Below are 22,382 nucleotides of genomic sequence, written 5' to 3' on the forward strand. Positions count from 1 at the left end.
CATTTGAGATGCTCTGATCAGGCTCCACATGGACAACAGCATTAAACTCTTTGTATATTGTGCCTATTGTTTATAGACATTGTTATTGTGTTTGTTTTATGTAAAAATGCCAGAAGAAGCTCAGGTTGCTTCTCATTATTTTCAATTGGATTCATTGCAATTGATTCCTGTTTGCTATTTAGAGTCCGGCTTATGTCAAACACTGTTTGTCGTTTTTGTTCCAGAGTAATATACATAAGATGTCTGAAATTCAGTTTGCGTTTATTAAATTCCACGCATCTTAAATGTGGCAGACACGGATTATCTGGAACTTTGTTTTGGCAAGTTTTCACTGTCTCTTGCAGTGTTCTATTTATTTTTGACACCAGATATATCAGAGGGTTATCTAATTACAACTTGGCTTTTTTTTTTGAAAATGGCTTTTTTTTTTTATAACAAATAAAAAAAGACACACCTCACATTAATGTGTTGGTTTACACAGAATGAATGAGTCAACCAATCAGTGTTAGCAGAGGCACATTTTACCCATAATCCCTTTCGCATCTGCGTCTGTGTTTGTTACAAAACTTCAGAATTAGTGCATTATTCAACATTAAAAGATATATGTTATATTTTAACTTTGTACAAATGACATAATTGACATTAATGGAGTTATTCTATCAGTATTAATTTTATTTTTAAACCAAACCATAAGTCAGCACTGCTTTATTTTACAAGACCTCCACCTGTTATTGAGTAGAGAGTTGAGCTTTGCTGCTCTTCCCAACTGCGTCTCTGCTAGAAGTTATGTAGTAAACAGGAGCTTCCTGCAGGTGGCAGTGGGCAGTGGGCAGGGTGCACAAAGACAGAAGTGCTGACTCATTGTTTGTGTCTGTGGTTGCCTTTGGTGCTACAAGAAGCGATCGTGGTGTTAAAACTCAAAATCAGCTTGTTAGTAGTTGCAAGTGTACTGGAAACAATACTGGAAGTTATTGGTTATCTGTAGCTTCCGATAAATTTTTGGGTGGTTTACCGGTTTAGCTTTATAAAAGATAACTTTTCAGTTAGCTGATCTGTTATCAAAGCTAATTTTTTGGTCATCTGTGCCCACCACTGCCTAAACTGACCCAAATATGACTAAATGAAAGCAAACGGAACTCGGCTTTGCAGACGTACAGTGGGACGCACTGCTGCATCATCGGGGCTCGTAACATCAGATCACAAAGTTCAGAGTCCGTTGTATGTCCCCCCCCCCCCAAAAAAAAATTTCCAGTACTCACAAATGTACTTTAACATCCTTTGTTTATTGTTTCAGCATTCTGAAGATGCAGCAAGACAGAGGAAGGGAGGGAGAGAGAACACTGTCTATTAATGTACCGTTTTGAGAACGGAGCGCATTTCCGAAAAATATATGAAAGTACTTCATTTAGTCATGTTTGGGTCAGTCTATGTTAATTTGGGTCCGTCGTTGGAGTCAGTTTGGGTAAATCGTCAACCGGACTTGTGGAGACATCATTTAACCGGCGTCCAGCTTCAATCAGTCATAACAACGGATCAGTTAGCCGCTCCGTGAGGGTTCACAACATCCGATTGGTTAGTCACTCCTTGAGGCATCATAACATCCGATCGGTTAGCCGCTCTGTGAGACGTCAAAACAACGGAGCAGTTAGCGGCTCCGTGAGGTGCCATAACATCCAACCGGTCAGCCGCTCCGTGAAGCATCATAACATCCGACCGGCCAGCCGCTCCGTGAGGCATCATAACATCCAACTGGTCAACCACTCCGTGAGGCGCCATAACAACGGATTGGTTAGCCTCTCCGTGAGGCGTCATAACAACCGGGAGGAACTATTGACCCACTGGCCGGGCACCCACACTTGAAGTTTGCTGTTTGCCCGGCTGCTGTCTCTCTCTGGCCGGTGTGAGGGGTTCAGCACTGCCCTCACACCACGACTACACTGACGAACAGTCTCTGAAAGAAGCTCCTCTCAGCAGAAGTCTGTCACTCTTCTGTTTTTTGCTCAGACTCGCAGACTGGGTGTTTTGCTTTTTAATTTTCACTTTTTTGGAGAACACACAACACTTCACAAACACGGTAACTGGCCCATAACAACCGATCGGTTAGCTGTGAGGCATCATAATAAGCTGTTGTTTCTAATGACGCTAAACATGCAAGCGAGAGGCTCACTAACCGAAAGTCTCGGCAGAGCAACTTGAAAATTGTCCATTGTACATATTATGTGAATAGCTTACATATAGCAATAATGTATTGTTAAAAATTTATTTCAACATTAGTAACTTTATTGTCTCTCCAGTTGCAAAGGGTGGGAGCACCACAGCTGTCTGACATTAACTCAGGTTGCTATACGAGGTCTGTTAGAAAACTATCCGACCTTTTATTTTTTTTTTAAACTATATGGATTTGAATCATGTGCGCTTGCATCAGCCAAGCTTGAACCTTCGTGCGCATGCGTGAGTTTTTTCGCGCCTGTCGGGTGCGTCATTCGCCTGTGGGCAGGCTTTGAGTGAGCACTGGTCCAGCCCCCTCGTCGGATTTTCATTGTCAGGAAAATGGCTGAGCGATTGGAGCAGCGCTGAATCAAATTTTTCCAGAAACTGTGAGAGACAACCAGGTGGAAACCATTCGGAAGATTCAGACGGCTTTCAGTGAAGATACTCTGGGCGTCATACAGATTAAGGATCATTACAACCGGATTAAAGACGGCCCACAGCGGCGCAGGGCGCGCCGCGCTCCGAGCGGCCATCGACAGGCTGAAACAACCAGATCATTTCCAAAGTGAAGGCTGTGTTGATCCGGGATGTTGTCTGACTACCAGAGAAATTGTGGAAGAGGTGTACATCAGCACTTTTGTGGCACATTCCACTGTTACAGGAGATTTTGTAATGAAAGACGTGCAGAGGAATTCGCGTGTCGGGACGGAGCCGCTAATGGCACACAACAAAAAGCACGTCCGTGTTGGAAACTATTCGGAAGATTCAGACGGCTTTCGGTGGCTTTTCAGTCGAGTGAGTATCCGAGAAATTGTGTAACAGCTGGGCATGTCACAACTTGTTGTGTGAGATTTCCAACACGGACGTGCTTTTTGTTGTGCGCCATGAGCGGCTCCGTCCCGACGCGCGAATTCCTCTGAACGTCTTTCATTACAAAATCTCCTGTAACAGTGGAATGTGCCGCAAAAGTGCTGATGTACACCTCTTCAAGGCCCCCTCCATTGTCTACTGACTAAAAAGTATAGTGATGGCAATTTCAAAGCCTCATGAACCAATGAGCCACTGCAACACGACTGAAAATCGACACACTGCTTCGACGCGTTTGATACAGTTTGAAGGGTGACATCTGCTGGATTGCTTTGAGAATGACCTTGAGCGAGTGCCCTGACAAATGTTGCATTAATTCATGACTGATGTGGTTTGTTCTTGAAAAATAATAATAATAAAAAAATGTCATATGTATTATTGTGTACAGATGCACACATAATGGTTATGAAAGCCTTTATTGTAGACTATATGTAGATTTGCGTTATCATTCCTCAAACTATATTTGGATAAAATGTGACGGGAAAAGTGAGAAAGGCATGTGCTTCTGCAACTGGTGCTTATGTTGCTGTAATTAGTAAATTAGAATAGAGGGGATAGGAGATCGTGATTGTGCAACTTTCAACAATTTTTATTCAGTGGTGCTGGACTTTAATCGGCTCCTCTTCTGCCTCACCACCTCTCCAGCTTGGGAGAAGACCTGCTCACAAGGCACTGATGTTGCTGGCATCAACAAATATTTATTTGCCATTCTCTGTAAATTGGGATAGACTGTGGCCCGTGTCGCCCAGTATTTGAGCCGGTCTTCTCCTCTGGAGGTAGGCATATGTTGGGTCAAACCTTTGTAATAAAAAAGCCCTGAAGGCTTTGTTCTCCACTATTTTGAACGGTTGTGCATCTTCCACAACATAGTCCACCAATGCCTCATCCAAATCAGCTTGTCTGCCTTTAATGGAAATACACGTACAGTATGACATGTTTAGCTATTTTTGTTGATGAGTATGTTTTAATCTTAGATAAAGAATAAAATACAGGTTACATGGCCTGATTCCTGCTCCAGGAGCAGCAACAGAAGCAGCAGCCATTGATGTCTCGGCATGTTTGGACCTCAGGTGTCGCAGCATTGAAGACGTATTGTTACTGTACCTCAAATCTTGAGCACAAATCAAGCACTTGACCTTTTTGGGGCTTATTAGATCAAAGGGCTCCCAAGCAATTGATCATGCTCTTTTTGGAACTGGCTCCTCCATGTCCCTTCCTCACCACTACACACACACACACTCACCTTTCACTTCAACAAAACAAAATCACAGCTCTTCAGTCACTCAGCTTAGTCTCTGATCTACCTATAATATATAGTCTACCCTATAACCTATGTGGATGTACTGTGTGAATAAAGGTATATGAATGGATGCCTGTTGTGTATGGTGTGTGTCTGTGTATGTTAGATCCTATGTGTATGTAACTAACTATACTAAATGAACTCTAAACTAGACCTAAATATAAACTAATGCTTTCCTTGGCTCCGATTCACGTGGTATTTGGCAATAACAGTGTCGCTAGCAATCTCCTCCTCTCAAAAACCCACGGTTTGAGCTGCGATTCAGATCTCATTTAAATACTTGTCGGGTCGTAGTGAAAGGCCCAGATTATTCGAATTTTCCGCGAAGCTCGACACGTGGTGTGACATAACGAGGCCTCGCTCGCAGCGGTCACGTGATGGGGGCGGGCGCGAAACGCTGCTCACCTTCTGGTTCTGGACACTTCTGGTTCAAAAAGCTCGATGCTGTGTCGAGCAGACTTACTCGAGCTTAACATCACTACTAAAAAGTGAGTTCAGTGAAAAGTTTGTAATGTCAGTTCAAACCTACATCACCGAAACTTTAAACACTGCATTCTAACTTAAACTATGAATTTGGTCAATACAACAAATCATCTTTCTTTGTTTTGTACAATAAACAACAATAAATTAGGGGGTTACAATGGCTTTGCATTGAGCCAAAATGGCGGCGCTGCGATTACGTCATTGATTTATAGAAAGGCCTCCATTGTGTACTTCACCGTTTGGCCGGAGAGGGCGCGCTTTGGGCAGCAGTGGGACGCTGCGGTGAATCTGCTTTGTGAAGAGACGTCGAGAAACGACAAAGAAAATTCACGTTGAAGGTGAGTGAAAAAAAAAAAATCTGGAATCAGAAAGTAGAAGAAAATATACAATGGTTTGCCTGAAATTAGGTATACAATCTCTTAAGCATCGTAAATTACAACGTTGAAATTGTTTCGTTGTAAGCTAAGTAGCTAAAATGCTAAAGCTTTGTAGTTGACGGATTCGGCTAGCTTTACTAACTAGTCACAATGAATCACTAACAGTGTTAGTGGTTTGGAAGAAGGTAACACGTTCCGTGTATTTAGTCGGGATTTTTTGTTCCATCTAATATGCGACGCGTGGTACGCCATTTGCAGTTGGACAGGCTCCATGTTGAATCTTGAGCTAATGTCGGCTAATCTCCGCTGTCACTGCAGCTTTGTCTATTTAATCGGAATAGCAAATGCGTGCACACACACTCACACTAGTATTATACACAGTGTGTTGCAAGAACTGAATTGATTGAATTTTCACTCTATGTAAACAATACTCTGACAGCAAGTACAGAAGAGCCCAGAAGTACTTTTTGGGCCTTGATGCTTCGATGTTGCTTCAAGGCCCATCAAGACTTATTTGGGTTAAAACGCCAACAGACCAAAATGTAAAACTTTTTAACTAATCCAAAAATAAAAATAATAATAAAAAAAAAATCCAAGAGCAATTGTAGATTTCTGACGTCCAGATCACTTCCAAAATTCAGTGTAGTTTTACATGCCCTAATATCAGTGGAAATTTGGTGAGAATCCGTAAAGTAGTTATGGTGTAATCCTTCAATCAATCAATCAATCAATCAATTTTTTTATATAGCGCCAAATCACAACAAACAGTTGCCCCAAGGCGCTTTATATTGTAAGGCAAGGCCATACAATAATTATGTAAAACCCCAACGGTCAAAATGACCCCCTGTGAGCAAGCACTTGGCTACAGTGGGAAGGAAAAACTCCCTTTTAACAGGAAGAAACCTCCAGCAGAACCAGGCTCAGGGAGGGGCAGTCTTCTGCTGGGACTGGTTGGGGCTGAGGGAGAGAACCAGGAAAAAGACATGCTGTGGAGGGGAGCAGAGATCGATCACTAATGATTAAATGCAGAGTGGTGCATACAGAGCAAAAAGAGAAAGAAACAGTGCATCATGGGAACCCCCCAGCAGTCTACGTCTATAGCAGCATAACTAAGGGATGATTCAGGGTCACCTGATCCAGCCCTAACTATAAGCTTTAGCAAAAGGAAAGTTTTAAGCCTAATCTTAAAAGTAGAGAGGGTGTCTGTCTCCCTGATCTGAATTGGGAGCTGGTTCCACAGGAGAGGAGCCTGAAAGCTGAAGGCTCTGCCTCCCATTCTACTCTTACAAACCCTAGGAACTACAAGTAAGCCTGCAGTCTGAGAGCGAAGCGCTCTATTGGGGTGATATGGTACTACGAGGTCCCTAAGATAAGATGGGACCTGATTATTCAAAACCTAATAAGTAAGAAGAAGAATTTTAAATTCTATTCTAGAATTAACAGAAGCCAATGAAGAGAGGCCAATATGGGTGAGATATGCTCTCTCCTTCTAGTCCCCGTCAGTACTCTAGCTGCAGCATTTTGAATTAACTGAAGGCTTTTTAGGGAACTTTTAGGACAACCTGATAATAATGAATTACAATAGTCCAGCCTAGAGGAAATAAATGCATGAATTAGTTTTTCAGCATCACTCTGAGACAAGACCTTTCTGATTTTAGAGATATTGCGTAAATGCAAAAAAGCAGTCCTACATATTTGTTTAATATGCGCTTTGATTGACATATCCTGATCAAAAATGACTCCAAGATTTCTCACAGTATTACTAGAGGTCAGGGTAATGCCATCCAGAGTAAGGATCTGGTTAGACACCATGTTTCTAAGATTTGTGGGGCCAAGTACAATAACTTCAGTTTTATCCGAGTTTAAAAGCAGGAAATTAGAGGTCATCCATGTCTTTATGTCTGTAAGACAATCCTGCAGTTTAGCTAATTGGTGTGTGTCCTCTGGCTTCATGGATAGATAAAGCTGGGTATCATCTGCGTAACAATGAAAATTTAAGCAATACCGTCTAATAATACTGCCTAAGGGAAGCATGTATAAAGTGAATAAAATTGGTCCTAGCACAGAACCTTGTGGAACTCCATAATTAACTTTAGTCTGTGAAGAAGATTCCCCATTTACATGAACAAATTGTAATCTATTAGACAAATATGATTCAAACCACCGCAGCGCAGTGCCTTTAATACCTATGGCATGCTCTAATCTCTGTAATAAAATTTTATGGTCAACAGTATCAAAAGCAGCACTGAGCTCTAACAGAACAAGCACAGAGATGAGTCCACTGTCTGAGGCCATAAGAAGATCATTTGTAACCTTCACTAATGCTGTTTCTGTACTATGATGAATTCTAAAACCTGACTGAAACTCTTCAAATAGACCATTCCTCTGCAGATGATCAGTTAGCTGTTTTACAACTACCCTTTCAAGAATTTTTGAGAGAAAAGGAAGGTTGGAGATTGGCCTATAATTAGCTAAGATAGCTGGGTCAAGTGATGGCTTTTTAAGTAATGGTTTAATTACTGCCACCTTAAAAGCCTGTGGTACATAGCCAACTAACAAAGATAGATTGATCATATTTAAGATCAAAGCATTAAATAATGGTAGGGCTTCCTTGAGCAGCCTGGTAGGAATGGGGTCTAATAAACATGTTGATGGTTTGGATGAAGTAACTAATGAGAATAACTCAGACAGAACAATCGGAGAGAAAGAGTCTAACCAAATACCGGCATCACTGAAAGCAGCCAAAGATAACGATACGTCTTTGGGATGGTTATGAGTAATTTTTTCTCTAATAGTTAAAATTTTGTTAGCAAAGAAAGTCATGAAGTCATTACTAGTTAAAGTTAATGGAATACTCAGCTCAATAGAGCTCTGACTCTTTGTCAGCCTGGCTACAGTGCTGAAAAGAAACCTGGGGTTGTTCTTATTTTCTTCAATTAGTGATGAGTAGAAAGATGTCCTAGCTTTACGGAGGGCTTTTTTATAGAGCAACAGACTCTTTTTCCAGGCTAAGTGAAGATCTTCTAAATTAGTGAGACGCCATTTCCTCTCCAACTTACGGGTTATCTGCTTTAAGCTACGAGTTTGTGAGTTATACCACGGAGTCAGACACTTCTGATTTAAAGCTCTCTTTTTCAGAGGAGCTACAGCATCCAAAGTTGTCTTCAATGAGGATGTAAAACTATTGACGAGATACTCTATCTCCCTTACAGAGTTTAGGTAGCTACTCTGCACTGTGTTGGTATATGGCATTAGAGAACATAAAGAAGGAATCATATCCTTAAACCTAGTTACAGCGCTTTCTGAAAGACTTCTAGTGTAATGAAACTTATTCCCCACTGCTGGGTAGTCCATCAGAGTAAATGTAAATGTTATTAAGAAATGATCAGACAGAAGGGAGTTTTCAGGGAATACTGTTAAGTCTTCTATTTCCATACCATAAGTCAGAACAAGATCTAAGATATGATTAAAGTGGTGGGTGGACTCATTTACTTTTTGAGCAAAGCCAATAGAGTCTAATAATAGATTAAATGCAGTGTTGAGGCTGTCATTCTCAGCATCTGTGTGGATGTTAAAATCGCCCACTATAATTATCTTATCTGAGCTAAGCACTAAGTCAGACAAAAGGTCTGAAAATTCACAGAGAAACTCACAGTAACGACCAGGTGGACGATAGATAATAACAAATAAAACTGTTTTTTGGGACTTCCAATTTGGATGGACAAGACTAAGAGACAAGCTTTCAAATGAATTAAAGCTCTGTCTGGGTTTTGGATTAATTAATAAGCTGGAATGGAAGATTGCTGCTAATCCTCTGCCCCGGCCCGTGCTACGAGCATTCTGACAGTTAGTGTGACTCGGGGGTGTTGACTCATTTAAACTAACATATTCATCCTGCTGTAACCAGGTTTCTGTTAGGCAGAATAAATCAATATGTTGATCAATTATTATATCATTTACCAACAGGGACTTAGAAGAGAGAGACCTAATGTTTAATAGACCACATTTAACTGTTTTAGTCTGTGGTGCAGTTGAAGGTGCTATATTATTTTTTCTTTTTGAATTTTTATGCTTAAATAGATTTTTGCTGGTTATTGGTAGTCTGGGAGCAGGCACCGTCTCTACGGGGATGGGGTAATGAGGGGATGGCAGGGGGAGAGAAGCTGCAGAGAGGTGTGTAAGACTACAACTCTGCTTCCTGGTCCCAACCCTGGGTAGTCACGGTTTGGAGGATTTAAGAAAATTGGCCAGATTTCTAGAAATGAGAGCTGCTCCATCCAAAGTGGGATGGATGCCGTCTCTCCTAACAAGACCAGGTTTTCCCCAGAAGCTTTGCCAATTATCTATGAAGCCCACCTCATTTTTTGGACACCACTCAGACAGCCAGCAATTCAAGGAGAACATGCGGCTAAACATGTCACTCCCGGTCCGATTGGGGAGGGGCCCAGAGAAAACTACAGAGTCCGACATTGTTTTTGCAAAGTTACACACCGATTTAATGTTAATTTTAGTGACCTCCGATTGGCGTAACCGGGTGTCATTACTGCCGACGTGAATTACAATCTTACCAAATTTACGCTTAGCCTTAGCCAGCAGTTTCAAATTTCCTTCAATGTCGCCTGCTCTGGCCCCCGGAAGACAATTGACTATGGTTGCTGGTGTCGCTAACTTCACATTTCTCAAACAGAGTCGCCAATAACCAGAGTTTGATCCTCGGCGGGTGTGTCGTCGAGTGGGGAAAAACGGTTAGAGATGTGAACGGGTTGGCGGTGTACACGGGGCTTCTGTTTAGGGCTACGCTTCCTCCTCACAGTCACCCAGTCGGCCTGTTTTCCCGGCTGCTCGGGATCTGCCAGGGGGGAACTAACGGCGGCTAAGCTACCTTGGTCCGCACCGACTACAGGGGCCTTGCTAGCTGTAGAATTTTCCACGGTGCGGAGCCGAGTCTCCAATTCGCCCAGCCTGGCCTCCAAAGCTACGAATAAGCTACACTTATTACAAGTACCATTACCGCTAAAGGAGGCCGAGGAATAACTAAACATTTCACACCCAGAGCAGAAAAGTGCGGGAGAGACAGGAGAAGCTGCCATGCTAAATCGGCTAAGAGCTAGTAGCTACGCTAAGCTAGCGGATTCCTAAAAACACGCAAAGTGAATAATGTGTAAATAATTTAGAGGTGATTCAGCAGAAGGAGTGCTTTAGTTAAGGCACGTAAAGATTACACTGGGAAACAAATCGTAATCTAGATAACTAGATCAATCTAACTGCGCAGATTAAACAGCTAACAGATACAGCAAAACACCGCTGTGCTCCGGAACAGGAAGTGATACAATACCGCAGTGAGAGCCAACCACCAGTAGAGGCAAGCAAGAGAGGGTATATAAAGAGGGCATATAAAGAGGGTATTTCAAAGCCTATATAAAGTGAAATCATGATCCAGAATCCGGATCACCTCCAAAATTTAATGGAGTCTTCCATGGCCTAATACAGACGGTTGCCCAGTTCCGGATCACCTTTTTTAAAGTCCTGCTACGTGGAGCCATAATGCAACTGAATGTCCTTTAATTGTGTGGTGTTGTGTTGGGTATTTGGATGTTATTTAGCTGAAAAAGTCTAGGTGGAGTAGTGCTTCTAAAAGTGTGAAGACACATTATGTGTGGTGCAAACATTTGCCAGAAATGGATCACTTTGCCCGGTTCTGGATCACGACACTTTGCCTCACTTTGGGGGCATTCCTAGCATCTGGCTGGAACTCTTCTAATGCAGAATGATATACACTGTGCCTGAGAATGTGTTTTGAACACAAAATGATAGAAATTATACTTATTAAATGAGAATTTACTTAGTTTCAAAAAGCGCCGTTATACGTTTTTACGAGAAAAAAAATGAAGTGTTGAGGTGAGATTTCTCCAGAATTAAAGAGTAAAAGCCCCACATTCATGCCCATTTGTGATTTTGAGATGACCCCCAAAGTACACATGACTCACAACTACTGACACGAGGCTGCTGCTTCAGTGATCCACAACCCTGCAAATTTTCGCGTCGGAGATAAATGCGCGCAGCAATTAAACAGACATAACACACTGACATTTTTCTACCCAAGTAAGTAAGTATTTTCCCACTCTAGAACCAAAAACACCGAATGGCTAACTCACCTTTGCTACATTTTAGAGATTACTTTAAAACTTGCAGGAATGAGTGAGTGAGAAAAAGCGCGCACACCTCAGACACCGGGAGGTCCTCTGCTGATCACAAGGATGGCTGGATCCGGTCGAGCTTGTGGTCGTTTGTAGACAAAACATCAATCTTTCCATTGGTACCAAGTATTAGCTTATTCGTACTGATTACGAGAAACTGCAGCGCAAAAACTACAGCAGTGATCTGGAACTGGCAATGATCCAGTACTGGGCAAGTGACTATGAGTGGTGAAAGTTACGTTAACAGTAATTAACAGTTAACAGTGCAGTAGTTTTGACGTAATCCTGCTTGCAGTCAGACAGACAAATAAGTAAACACTGATTATTTTATCAGAGTGGCTATACTTGCAACCGTTGGTTCAGTAAAGCAAATATGCGAGCATATATGTCCATCCACCAATGAGCGCGCTTGTAAGATCACTTCCGGTTTCAACGCGGGAGGGGAAAAAGGCGGTTATTTTTTCGCCGCCTGCCGGAGGGTTCACACCCCGCGGAGGGGCTGTGATCTAAAGCAGTTCTGTTTGGCTCATTACACCCAGGGAACTGGGTCAAACTAACCATCTTACAGCCAACAAGCAGCATTTTGTTAAAAATTGTTTCGTCGTCATTAACAGACTTCTGTTCAAAATGCTTATGAAGTTTGTCTGCTTTGATCCATTGCGGTGTTTTCGCAGTAATTAAAGACTGCGCCGTTAAATGTGTCAAACATACGCCACAATCGAGCCTTAAAAAGTGTTGTAAAAAATAGTTTAGATGCACAAAACATGTCAAATACACGATCACGGTTGGGCGAATAAGATAAGACATTATATTTATCTGCCCAAGGGTTGGGCGTGTAATGTTCAATGTATAACTTATCTGCCCAACGGTTGGGCAAATAAGGTAAGACCTTATATTTATCTGCCCAACGGTTGGGCAAATAAGGTAAGACCTTATATTTATCTGTCCAACGGTTGGACGTATAGCCTTTGCCTTATTTTATTCAGTCCATGATGGGTGTTAAAAAAAAAAAAAAAAAAAAAAAATCCCTGTACTGGGAACATTGTGGGATTTGATTGATCCATCCCAGCCAGTTTGAGAGGGAAATTACTCAGACATTAAGACAGTGGCTATTCTTATGGCAATATGAAAAGATAAACTTCTAGCTGTTTTTGCAATGAGCTCAGGTGACGAATGCACAAACTACTCATTTTGGACTTGCATAGTTTGAAAAACTATGCTGTAGTTGCCTTCTTACTTACGTCACATTTCCTAATGATTTTATTTGCAGTTGTAAAATAATGCCACCTGATGCTATTCCACTCATCCGTCACAGCGTTCTTGTATCACTGGTGGTCAAAGTGCGGGTTGCTCTCTCTCTCTCTGTCTCTCTCTGTCTCTCTCTCTCTCTCTCTCTCTCTCTCTCTCTCTCTCTCTCTCTCTCTGTCTCTCTCTCTCTGTCTCTCTCTCTCTGTCTCTCTCTCTCTCTGTCTCTCTGTCTCTCTCTCTCTCTCTCCTCTCTCTCTCTCTCTCTCTCTCTCTCTCTCTCTCTCTGTCTGCATGTGCGCAGTTATGATCAGTCTTCCAGCTAGCTCATAAAGGGCAGGGTGCTGGCAAGAAATGAGGCCACTTTTACCTGCAAAATTGTGAAATGTGGGCAGCCAGAGACACAAACTGTTAATTATTTTTTTCAAAAAGGGTAAATGATTACAATAAATTAACAGCCTACTACAAAATTAAGTATCTTTCTTTATTAAACTTCTCGTTGCACTTGAAATAAAGTAAAAAGGACTGAAAACACTAGTATAAGTATTATACCTAGAACTTGAGCCAAAGATGTAAACAAAGGTAAACAAAAAAACAAACCTGAAAACAAGTCTAAAATTAATGTTCTGAGATTAGAAGACTAGGTACTGAATCTACAATCATTCACTCGTTTCATGTCAGAAAAATGGTACACTGTATAGTCTCACATCAGTACACTTACCACAAAATTAATTATAAGGCTTCAGTACTGAAATGTCACGTCAGTTTTTCACTTTTTTTGTTTCTATTGTCAGAGCCACAACTTGAGCCAATTTTAGTTAAATATGTTGCAAATTTCATACTTCATTATTTTATTTCATGTACTTTAATGTTATACATGTGCCATAAATAGTTTAAAATGTTAAAATCACATTAACATTGGATGAATATTACATTTGCACTGTGTTCAAAAATGCACAAACCGTAGCTTTAGTCTGAGCAGCAGAGAGCTGCGTCAGAGGCTTTTACACTGTAAAACAGATTAAATGTGAACTTTTTTTTTTCATTAAATGTTTTTGAATTGGATTACAGCTGTTGTTCCAGTTGGATGAATTTACACTGCAGTGTTTTTTTTTTTTTTCTCTTGACTCATCACATGACATGTGCCAGACCACGTCAATATTTTGTCAATTTTAAGTTCGTTTAAATTTTGCGCAAATGGCCGCATCGCATAAATCCTCGCTTTGTACAGATTAAAAATCAACGTACATGCAACGTTGCTATTCTGGGGAACATCCCATCTGTGAAATCTTAAACCAGTTCATTTAAAATGACGTTTGAAATAAATTGGCTGTTAACTAAGCATGGCTGAGTTTGCATGGCACTGCTAAGGCAGTGCAAACTGTTGTATGGAAGCAGAGAAGGTTGCGCGACAGCATCTGCTTTTCTGGCAGTGTGGAGAAACTGAAATAAAACGACTAGAACATTAACCTTTTTTTTTTCTTTTTTTTTCTTTTTTAGATTGAATCAATAAGGATGGAAGGAGGACAGTTGCTGAAATCGAAGGAAGGGAAAATAAGACAGGACAGGCCAATTTTGGGTGGGAATGGGCGAATGGGGAATACAAGCTCGAGGGCAGATCGTAGCAGTGTCTGAAATTAGGCTAGCTGGAACACTGGTGATGTGCAGGTCAACCTGTAACCAGCTGGCAGTTGCATGTTTACTTACAAGGCCATGCAGGTGTGAGAAAATATTTCAGACAGGACAAGTCAAAAAGTGACAATTCCCTCTGAGTAATTGAGAATGTGCAAATTTATTGCATATTTTCTAAATGGCATACAACAGGCTAGGTCTGATTGCTATAATCTTTTCTCTTTTCTTGCTGACCCACGTGTGCCAGAGAGTGTGCTCTTGTCAATGCGCTGCATAGATGTGGGCACACTGTAGGTGATGACGCATAGTAAGTCTGCTGTCTGTTTCATTTATGGTGCATGTAAGAAGCTGATAGACTCCACTCAAATAAATTCTTTTCCACTAGCTCTGTAGCAATATGTTTAAGTTGCACCTAGGGCTGAAATGATTAGTCGAGTAATGCAAATAATTCAATTACAAAAAATGTTTGAGGCAAATTCTGTGCCTTGAAGCTTTGTTTAATGTTGTAGTACATGTGCTAGGCCTGTGTGTGGTGCTGTAACGTCCCCAGAAAAACAAACAGAAGAAGACTAGAGCATGCGCACAAGCCGTGTAAGCCCTAATGAAATTAGCAAATAGCTACAGCTTTCCAACACGACACAGAGTGAAATAAAGTCTTTTAGGAGAAAAACGGTCCATGCTGATCATCTGAAATAGCTTACTGCGCATTTAAAGCGAAGCAGTGTGTATCTGTTAAAAAAAAAAAAACAGTTTTGTCCGCTGCCCACTCTCCTCTATGTGGACCGCCTCTCTGCCCGGTGTGAGGGGCTCAGCACTAGGGATGGGTATCAGGAACTGGTTCTTTTCGGGTATCGTTAAGAAATGATTCGATCCATCGACATCAATAGCCTTTTTGCTTAACAATTCCTTTATCAGTCCTTCAGAATGGCTGTTGTTTTTGGGGGTGTTTGTCAGGAAAATGATCATTTCTCTACATTGATTACAGACCTTGCAGCGGGTCTGTAATTGAATGTTTCTGCAGCGCAGCTTTGAACCTTGAAACAATGAAGCAGTGCTTCGATCTACTGCTTTGTTGGTTCTTTGTTTTATTTCAGTTTATCTTAATTTTTCCCCGCTAAAACTCTAAAGAGAATATGTCTGAGTAATATTTACCTTTTTATGTTAAACCGACCTGTTATGGTCTCCTGAAACAGGTGATAGATGTATTTTAAAACTTAAAAACAGAACTGATGCTAATGTGTTAGCATGTCTATGGCGTTTTTATGTTATAGTTAGCATTAAGTTGTTTGCATCTCAGCACGTTTGTGTGCATTTGTTTTCTGTATAACAATTAATGGATCAGCATTTGTAATAATTTTCTCTCAAAAATTCTTGAAAGGGTAGTTGTAAAACAGCTAACTGATCATCTGCAGAGGAATGGTCTATTTGAAGAGTTTCAGTCAGGTTTTAGAATTCATCATAGTACAGAAACAGCATTAGTGAAGGTTACAGATGATCTTCTTATGGCCTCAGACAGTGGACTCATCTCTGTGCTTGTTCTGTTAGACCTCAGTGCTGCTTTTGATACTGTTGACCATAAAATTTTATTACAGAGATTAGAGCATGCCATAGGTATTGAAGGCACTGCGCTGCGGTGGTTTGAATCATATTTATCTAATAGATTACAATTTGTTCATGTAAATGGGGAATCTTCTTCACAGACTAAGGTTAATTATGGAGTTCCACAAGGTTCTGTGCTAGGACCAATTTTATTCACTTTATACATGCTTCCCTTAGGCAGTATTATTAGACAGCATTGCTTAAATTTTCATTGTTACGCAGATGATACCCAGCTTTATCTATCCATGAAGCCAGAGGACACACACCAATTAGCTAAACTGCAGGATTGTCTTACAGACATAAGGACATGGATGACCTCTAATTTCCTGCTTTTAAACTCAGATAAAACTGAAGTTATTGTACTTGGCCCCACAAATCTTAGAAACATGGTGTCTAACCAGATCCTTACTCTGGATGGCATTACCCTGACCTCTAGTAATACTGTGAGAAATCTTGGAGTCAGTTTTGATCAGGATATGTCATTCAAAGCGCATATTAAACAAATATGTAAGACTGCTTTTTTGCATTTACACAATATCTCTAAAATTAGAAAGGTCTTGTCTCAGAGTGATGCTGAAAAACTAATTCATGCCTGTATTTCATCTAGGCTGGACTATTGTAATTCATTATTATCAGGTTGTTCTAAAAGTTCCCTGAAAAGCCTTCAGTTAATTCAAAATGCTGCAGCTAGAGCAGTGATTCTCAACCGGGGTGTCGTGATCGATCGTCAGGGGTGCCGTGGGTATTTTGCATATTCGCGATTACCGTGTATTATTTATTTTATCCACAAAGCATAAAACGACTCAGAATCTGATGTCAAACGTGCTGCAGCCTCGCTCTCGTCTTAAGGCGGGACAATAACAAGGAGGCTGACGGCCAATTAAAACAGTGCCGTCTCCTTCAAAAGCCTTCTAAAATGCGGAGCTGTCGGTGTGTGTATGTCTGTGCCTGTGTGTGCGCGCGCGCGCGGAGTTAACAGGCTGCAGACTGCGAGGGAGGGGGTAGGTGAGGGAGATTCCTGAATGCAGGCGCAACACGTTCAGTGCGCAGCGAGCGCAGAGCAGAGAGAGAGGATTTTAACCCGAGTGAACGTTAACAAAACGGAAACGTGAAGCTGCCTTTACTTCTCTCTGAACTTTCTCTAAAGGTGTGATTCTGCCATTACTGTCCTGTTCACACCATGTGCGCGTCGTATGCTGAATTTATGAGATCATGAGATGAAATAAATGGTCAAATATCTTTAAAAACGTATTTAAAAAATGAGAATATATGAATGAACTGAGCCACAAAAAAACAAAAAAAAAAAACAATGTTCAGACGCAGAGATCACAAAAAGCAGGTGAGAACTCTGAACTTTAACAGCTGTTGTTTTCCAAAGGTATTTATTTGTTCAATCTTGAGCTTAATGCAGTGTTTAAGCACAAAACGTGACTGATGAGGAGAAACAATTTCAGAAATGCAACAGAAACAACCACAAATCAGAAAAAGTTGGGACTGTATGTAAAATGAAGATAAAAATAAAAATGTTGCACCATTCCCAGTTTCTCCACTCACAGAAGCCAAACGTTCTTCCAGAGTTGTGTAATTATACTACAATAGTAGAATATAAAGAAGGGGGGGGAAAAAAAAATAGACAATATATTCGTCAATCACAATTATTTGTCTGACAATTAATCGTCTCCAGAAATTTCTAATCGTGACAGCCCTACTTGAGATCAGAGAGCAAAATGCTTGAGGATTTTCGAAATGCAGTGTTTTCTGTATCGATTTTCTATTGCGATAACTGGGTTTTGCGCAAAACCAGAGGTAATAGCCTTATAATGTTATTTTGGTTGGTGGTGTGCCGCAGGATTTTGTAAATATAAAAAGGGTGCCGCGGCTCAAAAAAGGTTGAAAATCACTGAGCTAGAGTACTGACGTGGACTAGAAGGAGAGAGCATATCTCACCCATATTGGCCTCTCTTCATTGGCTTCCTGTTAATTCTAGAATAGAATTTAAAATTCTTCTTCTTACTTATAAGGTTTTGAATAATCAGGTCCCTTCTTATCTTAGGGACCTCATAGTACCATATCACCCCAATAGAGCGCTTCGCTCTCAGACTGCAGGCTTACTTGTAGTTCCTAGGGTTTGTAAGAGTAGAATGGGAGGCAGAGCCTTCAGCTTTCAGGCTCCTCTCCTGTGGAACCAGCTCCAAATTCGGATCAGGGAGACAGACACCCTCTTTACTTTTAAGATTAGGCTTAAAACTTTCCTTTTTGCTAAAGCTTGTAGTTAGGGCTGGATCAGGTGACCCTGAACCATCCCTTAGTTATGCTGCTATAGACTTAGACTGCTGGGGGTTCCCATGATGCACTGAGTGTTTCTTTCTCTTTTTGCTCTGTATGCACCACTCTGCATTTAATCATTAGTGATTGATCGCTGCTCCCCTCCACAGCATGTCTTTTTCCTGGTTCTCTCCCTCAGCCCCAACCAGTCCCAGCAGAAGACTGCCCCTCCCTGAGCCTGGTTCTGCTGGAGGTTTCTTCCTGTTGAAAGGGAGTTTTTCCTTCCCACTGTCGCCAAGTGCTTGCTCACAGGGGGTCGTTTTGACCTTTGGGGGTTTTACGTAATTATTGTATGGCCTTGCCTTACAATATAAAGCGCCTTGGGGCAACTGTTTGTTGTGATTTGGCGCTATATAAATAAAATTGAATTGAATAAAAGAGTCAATGTATTACAAATTGTAACTTTTTAAATTTATTTTTATTTATATATTAATAACGGCAACAACAATAATAGTAATAAGAACTAATAATGCTACAATACAATTTTAGCGAAAGACAAAAAGAACCTTATAAAACAAAACACAACAGAAAAGATAAAACCAACTAACAGTGAACATAAATAAATAACTGTTTCTTGTGAACATCTAGTGACTCTTACACCTCCACTTCATTCCTGTTTTATTTAACTTTAATGGCATTTTGTTTCGGTCAAACCATATTTTCAATTTGTTAATTTCTTCAGTGATTTCCTCCAGAACTATCTGCCAAGCTAGAAAACTGCTGCATCCTAGTAAGAGCAGAATACTACTGGAATGAATTTGAATAAGGAAAGTTGGATTTTTTTTTTTTCTCACCAAAATGGATGCTGCACTCACTTCAGTTTGTCTGGAATAGTCCCAGATTGCATTTCAGAGCTTCTAGAATTCAAACATTTTCATGTGGGTGGTGTTGGGGGGTAATTTTGGGGTTTCAGCTTTTTTTTGTTGTTGTTTTTCACCACTTTCATCCCTGAATATGTTAATCCTGAGTTACTTTTGTGCGGATTAAAGTCACTAACTGGGACTCCTGTATTGTTGCAAGAATGAAACGAGAATTGTCCTTTGTTCTGTTCACACAGCTCCAAGCGCTGCGTGGCTCTCTGCTGAGTCAAGTTAGAATGATAGTCCAGTCGGAATTAATAATTTCAAAGCAAAACGCTGTTTAAATCAAATGACACCTCTTCCCAAACGTTGTAATACAAACTGCAATCGATCAAACTGTTTTTTTCCTCCCAAAATGAGGCGTCCTGCGCTGACGTGCAGCAGCCAGCTGAGCTCGGAGATATGGAGTGACATTCATGCCAAAATGTCTGAAACGAAATGCTTTTGACAAAAACTACAGATTTTATTCATTTTTATTTATGTCCAGAGATCAAGGATCCAGTGACCAATTTAAGATGTTGACATAGAAAACCTGTAAAGCCTACTTTTAGTACACAGAAAATTCACAAGAGGTATAAATAAGGGAATTGATAAGGAATTGGATCGATAAGTGGAATCGATAATTGCATCTATCAATTAAAATCTTATCAACACCCACCCCTACTCAGCACTGCCCTCACAGCTCTGTCCCCGGTCACACTGACAAACAGTCTCTGGAAGAAGTCCACTCTTCCTTCTGTGTTTTCCTCAGACTCGCACTGTTTCGCTTTTTAATTTTTGCTTTTTGGGCAACACACAACGCTTCACAAACATGGTGAGCTCCTGACACCAGGAAAGATCCAAAACTTTTAAAGATTTGAAATAATAATTACCCAGGAAAACAGAAAGGAATACACTAAATTTGACCATCTGCATGATGACACAGTGACATTGTGCCATTGCTTAGGGAGAGCCCTGGGCTGTTGATGTTGTTTAAAATGCAAAAGAACTTTTTATCCGATTACTCGATTAATTGTCGATAGAATACTTGATTATTAAAATAATCGATAGCTGCCGCCCTAGTTGCAGCACTATGTACTGTTGTGCAGCACATTGGAAGTGGGTATATTTTGGACGAATGTTGGAGCTGAAAGGTAGCTAAATGGGCAGTCAGTCATTGTGGATTGGAAATTTAGTAATAATAACAGAAAAAGAATTGCTGGTGTACAACACAATGCAGGCTCAAACTGGTGCTTGAATACCTGCTTCTTTGACTGACAGTCAACGACACTTTTTCTGCTTATATCCTCTCTGCACTCTTTAAACACACACACAAATCTGTGATATCTGCATTCACTTTCTCTCTCTCTCCAATCTCCCATATGTGTGAACGATGTAACAAAAATGTACTGTATGGAAGTCTGTCCTGGTTATTTTTCTAACAGCATGGGCAGTAATTTACTTTATTGAAATGTCAGTGTTTTGCACAGAAAAACAGAGGGTTCACTTTGTGCTGCTTGATAGATTCTCTTCAAGTACCATAACCTACATCTCACCAATTGTTAAATATTAATTATAGTACAATAATAGGCTTTGGCTCGGGTTTCAGCTCAGAAAAAACTGTAGTCCATTTATTTTTTTAAGTTTGTTTTTTTTTTTTTATAAGGTGTTGGAGTTGTTTATATATATGTGTGTGTGTGTGTGTGTTCAGAGACATTCATCATGTTCAGAGACATGATGAAATCATTTTTCAAGATGATAATGCATCTTGCCATAGAGCAAAAACTGTGAAAACATTCCTTGCAAAAAGACACATAGGGTCAATGTCATGGCCTGCAAATAGTCCGGCTCTTAATCCAATTGAAAATCTTTGGTGGAAGTTGAAGAAAATGGTCCATGACAAGGCTCCAACCTGCAAAGCTGATCTGGCAACAGCAATCAGAGAAAGTTGGAGCCAGATTGATGAAGAGTACTGTTTGTCACTCATTAAGTCCATGCCTCAGAGACTGCAAGCTGTTATAAAAGCCAGAGGTGGTGCTACAAAATACTAGTGATGTGTTGGAGCATTCTTTTGTTTTTCATGATTCCATAATTTTGTCCTCAGAATTGAGTGAGTCCATATTTTTTTCCCTCTGCTTGGTCTAAAAAAAGTAAACCATTACTGACTGCCACAATTTTTTTTCCCTGATTTCTTATAGTGTTTCTTAAAGCCAGAAAGTTGCCATTTGAAATGACTTTAGTTTTGCGTCATGTCTGTGATCTCTGCTTTTTTTCTACAAAATTAAACAACTGAATGAACATCCTCCGAGGCCGGTGATTCCATAATTTTTGCCAGGGGTTGTACATGTGACCTCATGTAATTGTCGCCGTGCTCAATTAAGCTATAAAGGTAAGAGAGCAACCTCTGGGAGAGACGTGCTGTTCACCATGTTGTGAAATCAGGGTTCTCTCCAGCATTTTTACAATGTAACGGCCCGTTACACTGCTGCCTGAAAAAAAACTTACATTGCAGTTGGGCCGTTGCGCTGTTTCCAAGGGTGTGTTGCGGGAAAATGATCATTTGACGATCATCAGAAATGATTTATTCATTTGTTAAAATAAGGAAAAATTATTTTATTTTCCAAATAATAAAATAGCTGCTGTTTAAAGAGCATTTGTTTTATTTAGAAGTGTAGCAGCAAGTGTGAGTTTGCTGAGACGACAGGTGAACGGGACCCTCAGGACATTTAACCAGATGAAGGTCTCCTCTGCAGCTTCAACATCAAATTGGTGGCATTTTTGGAGAAACTTACATCTTGAAGCGCAGAGATGTTCTCTTCTTCTGTCTGGGCTTCAGCTTTTGATATATTTAGACTAACAAAGAAGGCCCTTTACAAGCCCATAATGCAAAAGCTTCAGGGGTGGAGCTGCTAAGCATTCCCTGACCCCTGGCTTTTTAGGGTGATTTTACCATCCCATTACGCTAAGAAAAAAATCCTACTGAGAACCCTGGAAATATGGGATGAAGTATAACAGAATGAGAATGTATTATATACTGCAAAAAATAATGGGCAGAATGTGAGACTTGGGATAGTAAAACTGTTTTCTTTTAAGACAGCTTAAAATGGCTCCTGCCGCAGCGGTCACTGCCTCCAGTCGGGTTTTTTATTTATTTATTTTTTAACCGTTTGTTTGCTCTTTCTTTTGTTGGTGATATAAAGTCACTTGGAAAACTTTGCTCGTACTGAACGAGGTGCTTTTGAGAAGAATACAGTGAACAAGGCTGACATATTATTTCCCTGTTTGCCATCACTGGATGTTTGTATGA

The 22,382-nt window shown here is 40.6% G+C and overlaps 1 protein-coding gene across 1 annotated transcript in view; it reads left to right on the forward strand.

Annotated features, from left to right (window-relative positions):
- Nucleotides 1–5,246: 5,246 nt before the first annotated feature.
- Nucleotides 5,247–22,382, forward strand: part of ncoa5 (nuclear receptor coactivator 5) — a 65,061-nt gene continuing 47,925 nt past the window's right edge. Inside the window, 2 exon segments of the mRNA XM_034167549.1 lie at nt 5,247–5,252; nt 5,421–5,423. Coding sequence (XP_034023440.1) covers nt 5,250–5,252; nt 5,421–5,423 — 6 coding nt within the window. The 5' untranslated portion in view covers nt 5,247–5,249.

The sequence above is a fragment of the Thalassophryne amazonica genome, chromosome 3 (genome assembly GCF_902500255.1).
Source record: "Thalassophryne amazonica chromosome 3, fThaAma1.1, whole genome shotgun sequence".
Lineage (NCBI taxonomy): Eukaryota > Metazoa > Chordata > Actinopteri > Batrachoidiformes > Batrachoididae > Thalassophryne > Thalassophryne amazonica.